The 10,231-nt window shown below is 36.6% G+C and overlaps 1 protein-coding gene across 1 annotated transcript in view; it reads right to left on the reverse strand.

The window, feature by feature from the left end:
* ANKRD22 (ankyrin repeat domain 22) overlaps window positions 1–4,491 on the reverse strand; it is a 28,934-nt gene extending 24,443 nt beyond the window's left edge. Inside the window, exon 1 of the mRNA XM_004680900.2 lies at window positions 4,367–4,491. Within this exon, the coding sequence (XP_004680957.1) occupies window positions 4,367–4,387 (21 nt within the window). The 5' untranslated portion in view covers window positions 4,388–4,491. The remainder of the gene's footprint in view (window positions 1–4,366) is intronic.
* Window positions 4,492–10,231: the final 5,740 nt, after the last annotated feature.

A 10,231-nucleotide genomic window follows, 5' to 3' on the forward strand; every position in this document is an offset into this window, starting at 1 on the left:
AACATATGGCAGGCTACAAATTAATTTACAAAAATAAATGACAGGGCCCTCTCTGGTGGCGCAGCGGTTAAAGCACAGCACTAAGAAGCTTAAGTCACTTCCGCATGAGTTCAATCCCCGCCTGCCCTGGAGGAGATCCACATGGTGTGGCAGACCTCTCCTGACCTGCCTGCTGCTCCCCTCAGCAGTGTACTTCATTGATCTGCCTGTTCTGCACCCCACTCTGTCTCTGGTGAATGCTCTCACCCTCCTCATCTCTGACCTGTACCCCAGTTCTGTACAAATAAATAAATAAATCTTAAAAAAAAATGACATTTTCATGTGCAAACAATAAACTGAAAGAGAAAAAAATAAAGATAACCAAAGATAACCATTTATCATCACATCACATTAAATACCAAGGAATAATCTTAACATAGGAGGTGAAGGACATAAACAGTGAAAAGTATAATGCATGCATTGTTAAAAGAAATGGGAGACGCAAAGAAATGAAAAGATATTCCCTGATCATGGGTTGGAAGAACAAACATTGTTAAAATGATTATCTTACCTAGAATAATATACAGGTTCAGTGAACTCCCTATCAATGTTTCAATAGAATTCTTAAATGAAATAGAAAAGCAAAATAATTGAAGCTTATATGCAACCCAAAAGGCCACTAGAAGCAAATCAATTCTAACCAAAAAATAAAAAGAAAGAAAGAATGGTAGTATATTGCCAGATCTCAAAACTAAAGTGTAAAGTTATAATAAACAAAACAACATGACATTAGGCTAAATCTAGATGCAGAGACCACCTAGAATAGAATTGAGAGTCCAAGAATAAACCAAAAATTTTATGAATAGTGAATCTACAACAAAGGAGACAAAGTGTATATTAAATAATGGAAAATCTCTTCAACAATTGGTGATGGGAAAACTGGATAGCCATATGCAAAAGAATGACACCAGACCATTATCTCACATAATATATAAAAATTAACTTAACATGGTTTACTGGCTTAAAGGCTAAGATGTAACATCTGAAGCCATATATAGAAGAAAATATAGAGAAGAAAATAGGCAAACAATTCCACTACACTGGTTTCAGGAAAGTCTTGGGGAAGGCAACTCTAATAGCAAGGGGGAAAAAAGCAAAAATAAACAAATGGAACATAAAATGTAAAAGCATCTACACAGTAATAAAAAGATCACCAAAATGAATAGGAGATTATATTTGCAAATAATATATCTGACAAGGAGCTAAAACAACAGCAACAACAAAACCCCATCAAAATCAATCAATCAATAAATAAAGACAGAAGAACTAAATAGATAGTTCTCCGAAGAAGACATACAGATGACCAACAGGGACATGAAAAATGTTTATAATCATTTAGCATTAGTAAATGAAATCAAAACAACAGTGAGACTGGTCATGTTAAAAATACAAAAAGAACAAATGTTGGTAGGATTTGGAAGAATAGCAAACTTTATACACTGGTGTATATGCATTGGTGGTAATGTAAACCAGCTAAGGGCACCTATGAAAAATAGTATGGAGGTTTCTCAAAATATAACAGTAGAGTTACCATGTGATCTAGCAATTCTCCTAGATACTATCTGAAAAAGGCAAAACACTAATTGGAAGGGATATATGCATTCCTATTTTCAAATTAGAACCAATGTCATATAAATGGATTAAGAAGACACACATTTACACATGAATACCATGCTTTTATAAACAAGGATGAATTGTTTCCATTTGACAATGTGCTCAGAACTAGAATGGTTACGCTAAATAACGCAGAGGGAGAAAGAAAAATAACAGATGATTACATTCATATGTGGATTATAGAGAAATTAAAAAAATGATAAAAAAAAGAACTCTAGAAATTTGGTTGTAAAAATGAGGCTACCAGAGGGAGAGGGGAAAAATGAGAATAAAGTGTGGAGAAGGTTCAACAGATCACAGAGGAGGATGTGGGTGCATTGTTAGTGGGTGTAGTGTGATAACATACATCTGAACAGGTGTAATCCCATACCTGTGAATCAAACACAGTTTTGTAAACCAATGTTACCTCAGTGAAAAAAAAAATTAATTAAATATAATGAATCAATCTATACATTAAAAGTGGAGTGTTTTAAGTAAGAAGTAGAATTTTGCTAAAAGGTCAAGTAAAAATTTGAACTTCAAGGCAGCATACTTTCAGAGAATAGGGCACAATCAGCTGGTTCTTATCCTCTTACTACAATATTTAGTGATGCATATTAATTATATCTAGAACACAGAACACAGCTGGCACAGGACAAATGAGAAACCGGCCTATGATAGGTAAGTAGGTTATGTTCAAATATTTAAGATACTACCACAGAGCTTTGATTTCTTTAAAATTACAGATAAGGGTTACATAGAGCACCATATCTGAGACCTATCAAGGATAAGACTGCGCTGGGTTTTATTTTCTGAATTCACATGTAACTCCCAAATGTGACCACAATAAGAAACAAGTGAATTTTTTTCTTCCAACCTAACAGAAATCATTTCTTTACAGCATTTTCATCCTTTATTCAAGTCAGATTATTCTAATCCTGAATGTTTAACAATAGGGTGATATTCAATAAATCAAAAAGGGGGAGATTTAGCAAATTGTCAAATTATATATCAAAAAGGTAGAGAACTGTCTTTTTTCCTGAAATGATGAAAACTGTCCAGGTGCTTCATATTGCTGATTCTAGATTAAGTAGACATACAAGGAAAATCAAACGGAAGTGCCTCAAAATAATTTCACGTAGAATAGTGTGTTCTATAATAATGATATCTGAAACTACCTTTGATTCAGTTTCAGTTATGAGCTTTGAATTATTGCCAAGCTTTTAGGATAGTCTTAGGAATTGAGACAATGGCATGTTTTTAAATACTATAGCAAGTATGGTATTTAAGTTGGCTTGTCCTCAATATATCTGAAAGGAGGAAATTTTTTTTCTATTTCTGGGGAATTCCTCATTGAATCAACTCAACATATTTTGCTTTGCCCTGTCATGACTCAACCATTGCAAAACCAAAAACCAAAAACTATTTAATATAGTTATTCCCAGGGCCTTGACAACAGCCTAGCTTTTTATAGTGACCAGAGGCAAAAGTATCAGAGAGCTGAAAAGCATAGTAATCTCCAGTCTCCTGCAGACCTATAGAATAATAATCTGCATTTGAATAAGATCTTCAGTAGAGTTCTATGGACATTAAAATTTGAAAAGCACAAGGCTAGAACAGTGTTCTCTCCAGGAATGGTAATCTAATAACCTATCTCTGAATCACCTAGAATGTTCCTCTAAGTAACCTGTGGACGTGACCACAGTTTGAGTGAATTGTTCTGTGTATTGGAAATCTTCAAACTGCATTTTTAATAAGTTTTGCTCCCTGACATTTGAACAATCTATAGTTTGAGAATTAGCAGAGTAGTGTTTTTAGAACACTGAATGTGATTTCATTGAATGTTATTTCATATATGAGTTCTTCATGAAACTAAAGTCCCTGAGCAAGACATGTTTAAAATTATAAACTACTCAAAGAGCACATTGAATATAAACACACACACACGCACGCACGCACTCATGAGTTTAAAATAACTGAGAAAAAGAAAAACTCCCTATAATACCTAAAGAACCACCCAAGGTAGTTCTGTTGAGCATCTGCAATAAAATGCAGACTAACCTGTTATATTAGAGAGGAGAAGAAGTCAAGCAAGAGGAGGGGGAATAGTAAATTATGAATAATAATGACATCACACTTCTGTTCTTATTTAAAATATCTTATGTTCCTTAGAAATATTATTAAAATCCATTTGATTCAAATAGTTTACTTTCAATATAGGAGAAAGAATTTTTGTATCCACCAGATGTAAAATGAAAAATCTCAAGAACTGAAAGATACATTGGTGTTAACCCTATTCTGTACAGGAACAGTCTTTATAAGAGGTGAGTTTCCTCTCAAATGTCAAATAAATTTACTATGTATTTTTTATGTAATGCTATTTTAAAAACTAGTTTATCTTTTGGTGTTTACAAAAATCCTGTAATTTGGTACCAAATCCACTTTTCCTCTGGATGTCTGACATCAGAAAAAACACCATGCAAATTCATTTTGCAAGATGCAAATTATACCTGTAAAGATTTAGACATCTGGTTAGCATTTTAGAACTACAAATGATTTGCCTTAAGATATTAAAAATATAAAAAAAAATATTAGCACACAGCAGTAAGACTTAATGGTCACATACAAAGTTAAGCAGAAGAAATGGGATATACTGACAGGCATCGGAAATTACATTTGAAAAGAAGGGCTGTGTTTAATACCTTTGAAGACTTACGCTTAGAAAGGTACATACCTCAGAGTATAGAATCCCCATGCTGTCCTTCAGATGGTTACTTCACCACCACAGCTTTCAGAATCTGCTGGAGGTGTTACTGATTAACATCAAAGTCCTTCCCAGTGAGAGAAAAGTACCCAAAAACACAGAGTAGTCCAAGTTCTTTCTTTCCACACCAGTGAGCTCTCTTCCAGCAATACAATTGGATACACGCCTACTAGAAAACCCAGCCCAATGAAACAGAGGCGTTAGCTAATCATGTAGTGATCAGACTGGGCACCATCTAATGTTACAACCCCGAGGAACCGGTTTCTGAGTCATATTTGGTCTACCAGTGGTAGCATGTGGAAAGAAGCAAGTTGAAGGGAAAGGAAAGGTCTCACATTGGCAGGAAGGACTCAACGGTTCAGAATGTTTAAGACATTTCCTACATGAAACAGGGTTTTTTGTGTCAGTTGGGAAAGGCTAGAGACCAACAAATTTTCTTCCTCGAGCCATCAATGTCTGCCATAGAGCTTGACCCTCCTGAACAATTTTCAGAATTTTCACTAAGGATTACTTACTATATTTAAATACAGAGATGATTATTCTTTGATGTCTTGATTAATAGAAACTAATTAAATAACGAGTAAATTATAGTTGCTTAATAAGCTATATTATTTTAAGTAAAAAGTGTGTTCTTAATCACTTTCAAATTAAAAAACTCAACACTAAAGAATCAATATTATTTATGTTATCATTTACATCCTAATTAAATTACATTAAATGTTTTAAATAACATTTGTGCTGTTACTGCATTTTTTCTTTTTAAGCACTTCAATTATCAGTCAAATAATATAGGAATAGGTTCCCAGCTACTTAAATGTTCTTGCAAATCTGTTAAATTAAACTTATTACACAATAAATATTAAGTTGCCTTAAACATTCAAATACTGCATGAGCCACTTTATATCATAATATTCAGTTTAAAAATTACAAGTCTACAATCAATTACTCTAATCAATTACATAATTTAAATAGAATGATAACTTCAAGCATGCTAATGTACCAAATCTTTTGAACACTGAAAACATTTTAGGTAGCAAATACAATACCAAATATTCACTCAGTTTCTCTGAGCTTAACAAATTATAGAAAAATGTTAAACATTTCCAGAATTAAAATATCCGTATGCCTTTAAAGAAACAGTTCAATCATCCCAAGCAAGCTGTTGTGATTGGCCCAATTAGTTTAAGTTCTCTAGCCCCCAGAATTAAAGGCTAAGACCCAAGACTTATATCCAGGGAAATATAAAAAAATATTCATTGTTCATGCTGCCCCCACCCAGACTTAATTCTCAACCTAATTACAGGTTACAGCCTCCTCCAAAAGTGGATTTTTTTAAACATTTATTTGTTTATGCATACAAGAATGAGGTATAGGCCAGAGACACAGGGCAGTGAGAGGATTCACCAGGGACAGAGTGGGGAGCAGAAGCAGAACAGGCAGATCTACAAAATCCACTGTGGAGGAAAGCAGAAGACAAGACAGGAGAGGTCTGCTGTGCCATGTGGGTCACCACCTCCCTGACAGGAAATCCAACTCCTGAAGCAGTGGCTACCAATAGCTTGATAGTGCTGTGTCTTTAACCCCTGCAACACCAGGGAGGCCCCAAAATTGGATTCTAAATCTATCAATCTGGAGTTCCCTGGTTAGCTCTCATGAGGTAATCTAATGATAAGAAACTCTCTGTCTCTCCCTGAGCTAAGGTAGCTTTTCTTTGCATTTGCTAATTACTTTGTCTCCAGGTCTTTCTGACTATGAAAACCTTCCACTTGGGGCAGGCCCCTCACAGAAGCTTGCTATTTGCTATATATGGATGCTGCCAACTTCTTGAATCCTTTAAGAAAGCCACTATATCTTTAAATTCACTCAAACAAATTTTGTTTTTTAACATATAAAGAGCTATATTCATAACTGTTACAATAAGAATTGCTTACTTTAGTTTGGTCTTGGCTTTGGGCCAACTGCCTAGGAATTTAAGAATTAGCTAATTCTGCTGGAAGAGACGCAAGCCTGAAATACCCACTAAGATTGCAGTTGGCTTCCTGTTGGCTTCCTGTGTGACTTGGGTGTATTTTGTGCTTCTTTAATTTCTTAAGACTTTCCCATTGACTTAAACATGAAGGTTATTTCCACTGGGCACTTCCCTATCTTTTATAATTCTTTCCTAATTCCTATAAGCTTCTTTTGTAACCTCTTATATCTAATTTGTACGGGTAGACCTCTTGACTGTCATTACCTTTCTGGTAGTGTTGCTGCTAGTAGCTTCTTTCTCCAAGCTTTTTCCTCTCTGACTGAGCTCAAAAGATTTCCAAACTCAACTCACCTAACTGGATTCTAATTCTTTTATTTGACTGTATTATGAAAGATAGTACATGCCACTCCAAAATATGCTTCTTCAGCATGAAGACAATTTTGATTCGATTATATGTAAGAAACTGCAGACACAGAGGAAACTGAAGGCTGAGTAGCATTGATTCTTTCTTAGGGGACATTTATTTATAAAGGAAATCTCCACTGTAAATGTATCTCTCCATTTCAGGAAGAGGAGGAGGATGACTCCAAACTCTAGAAACTTATGCATGGAAAAGTCACAAACTTAAATTTAAACACCATCTTATCTTTGTTTCCTTTCCTATGTTTACCCTTGTTTACCCTGGTCATTTTCCAACCTACTTCCCACCCCTAACATTTTTTTTTTTCATTAGCTAAAGATGATATATCAGGGAGTTTTATTAGTTTTCCTGAGCACACCCCATGTATACAGGAAGAATACATGTCATTAAACTCCTGTTTTTCTCTTTTGAGTCATCTTTTATGACAGGGGTTTCTCAACAACAGCATCTAGAACAGAGGGAGGACTATTTTCCCCCCACTACAATCTGATTTTAAATGCACAATACTCAGAATTATGAATGGTTTCTATGTAAGTTGACTCTAAAAACAAACCAATAAAAAAGTAATTGACTCATTGTAATTGGTAAAACACTTGCATTTGACTCTAGATCTGTCACACTAGACCAGGAATGAGTTTGCTCCTAGGTAGGAATGTCACATTTAGCAAATAAAAATCTAGGCTATCTAGGGCCCTCCCTGGTGGCACAGCGGGTTAAAGCACTGCACTAAGAAGCTAAAGCCACTTCCGCATGAGCTCCATCCCCACCTGCCCTGGAGGTAACCACATGGCGTGGCAGACCTCTCCTGACCCACCCGCTGCTCCCCTCAGTAGTGCACTTCATCAGTTGGCCTGTTCTGCTCCCCAGTCTGTCTCTGGTGAATCCTCTCATCACTCCTGCACCTCTGGCCTGTACTCCAGTTCTGTATGTATAAATAAATAAATCTGTAAAAAATATATATGTAGGCTATTTAGTTAAATTTGAATTTTAGATAAATGCCTGGAGTTATATATGATATCCTTAAACTAAAAATGTAGTTTTTTTTTTTTTTTGTTTTGTTTTTGTTTTTTAAGATGGCTGTTTAACTAAAAAGGAAAGATATTTCACATTACCTGGAGACATTTTTGGTTGTTGTGATGGAATCCTGACCAAACTGAAGGATAACAGAGACCCCAAACTTGTAAGGAGAAACAAAGCCCTGTTCTAAGGGTCTGGTCATCTTTGTCCACAAAGACCAAGAAAGCAGAGTTTAACTACTATACTCAAAGACATTTACTTAGGGAGTGGCTCAAAGGGGAGGAGAGAGGAAAAGAGAGAAAAAGAGACTAAAAGAAAAGGGATTTCAAATAACAGACTACTGATCCAGGACTCCCTGGTAGTAAAAGAGATTAAGTCTTAGTACTGTCAAGCTATCGCCAACCACTGCAACATGAGTTCAATCCCTGGCTAGGGAGCTGACCCACATGGTGTAGCAGACCTCTCCTGTCTCACCCAGTGCTCCCCTCAGCAGTGTATTTCAGTGCAACTGCCTATTCTGTCCCTCACTCTGTCTCTGGTGAATACTGTCTCCCCAATACCACTGCCCTGCACCCATGTGCCACCACCCTAGTCCAGAGCATTTCCCTCCCCCCATTGTTTTTGATCCCATTCCCTACTCCACCCCCATAAAATGTCTCTGGTCTATAGCTGTTGTTATTTTCTCAACTGGTTCATTATACTCCTACTATGAGTGAAATCATCTGACATTTTTCATTTTCTTCCTGGCTTATTTTACTAAACATGATCTTTTCCAGCTCCATCCATGTTGCTGCAAAAGGCATGTATTTATTTATTTATTTATTTTAGTTGCTGAGTAAGATCCCATTGTGTATATGTACCACATCTTTTTAATCCAGTCATATACTTTTGAGCATTTGGGTTGTTTCCATGTCTTTCCAACTGTAAATAAAGCAGCAATAAACATGAGGGTGCAGGTATCTTCTTGAATCAGTGTTTTTGTATTTTTTGGGTAGATGCCTAGGAGTGGGATTGCTGGGTCATATGGAAACTCCATGTTAAGCAGTTTGAGGAACCTCCAAACAGTTTTCCATAGTGGTTGTACTAGTTTGCATTCCCACCAGCAGTGCAGGAGATTTCTTTTTTTTCCACATCCTTGCCAACATTTGTTGTTGCTAGTTGTTTGAAGATGTGCCATTCTCTCTGGGGTGAGGTGGTATCTCATTGTGGTTTTAATTTGCATCTCCCTTATTGCAAGTGATGTTGAACATTTTTTCATATGCTGTTGGCCATCAGCATTTCCTCTTTGGAGAAGTGTCTTTTTAGCTCTTTTGCCCATTTTTTGATGGGCTTACACCCCAATTCTTATATACATACATAAATAAAATTTGTATTAAAAAAAAAAGGACTCCTGGATCAAACTTCAAAAATCATCTACCTCCTCAAAGACACATGCCCAGCCAAACTGACCTGTTGCAGATCAGGGCAACTGAGGCCCAAACGCTTGCTAGTAATCCACAACACCTCCTAGCTAAGAACCACAGATGAATGTTAGGCAGACCTGAGAAACATGGCATTGGGAGACGTGAAATTCAAAATGTACCAAATAGTCCACTATCAGGTCAAGATGGGGCTACCATCATCCTTTTCACCTGTCAAAGTGTTAAAGTCCCAAGAGCAACCTCTCCATGTCTCTCTCTCCTTTAATTCATAGATCTCCATACTTCTCTACTTTCTTCTTCCCATCCTCTGGCTCTTCAGGAAGTCCTGGATGTAGCAGGAGCTATAATCCAAGGTGTCTGAGATGGCAGTGTGGAGTGGGGGTGAAGAAAATGGTACCCATTCCTGCAGCCAAGCAATGTTTTCTCCTCTTTGCAATGACACATCCTCTAACATAACCAGGACTGGGGCATGTGACTGACTTCAAGAGGGTAGAAGCTGGGGATACTATGGAATACCCAGCAGTGTTCAGGACAGTCTCTCACTGCCCAATGTAGTGCTAATATAGATAAACCCTAGTTAGGCCAGCAGGAGAAGTTAAATGTGAAGGAAGAGGAATTGAGAAATTATAGTGTTAGAGTGTGTGACCATGAATAGTTGGAATCCCACTTAAATAGATTTGGGAGGCAACAAGGAGAGTGTGCAAGCATGCATAAATCAGCAAACTATAGGAACTGTCTGTCTCGTGAGTCTGTTTCCCTACCTCTAAACTTATTTGCATGAATTCTTTTTTTTAACAATTGACAGTGGTATTTAAGCAAAGGATTATATAATAAAGTCATCATTTTGACCATTTTATTGAGAATATATTTGAGTCAGACAAGTGAGGAAGCATAAAACTGATCAAGGGATGAGTGCATTAGGTCAGTTCAGAGAAAATGGTGCTAAAGCAGGAGAGCAGCCGTGGGGGGTGAAATGAGAGGATGAACGTTAGAGTCAAGGAGGTAGA

This window comes from Condylura cristata, unplaced genomic scaffold, assembly GCF_000260355.1.
Source record: "Condylura cristata isolate star-nosed mole 26May11 unplaced genomic scaffold, ConCri1.0 scaffold00011, whole genome shotgun sequence".
Lineage (NCBI taxonomy): Eukaryota > Metazoa > Chordata > Mammalia > Eulipotyphla > Talpidae > Condylura > Condylura cristata.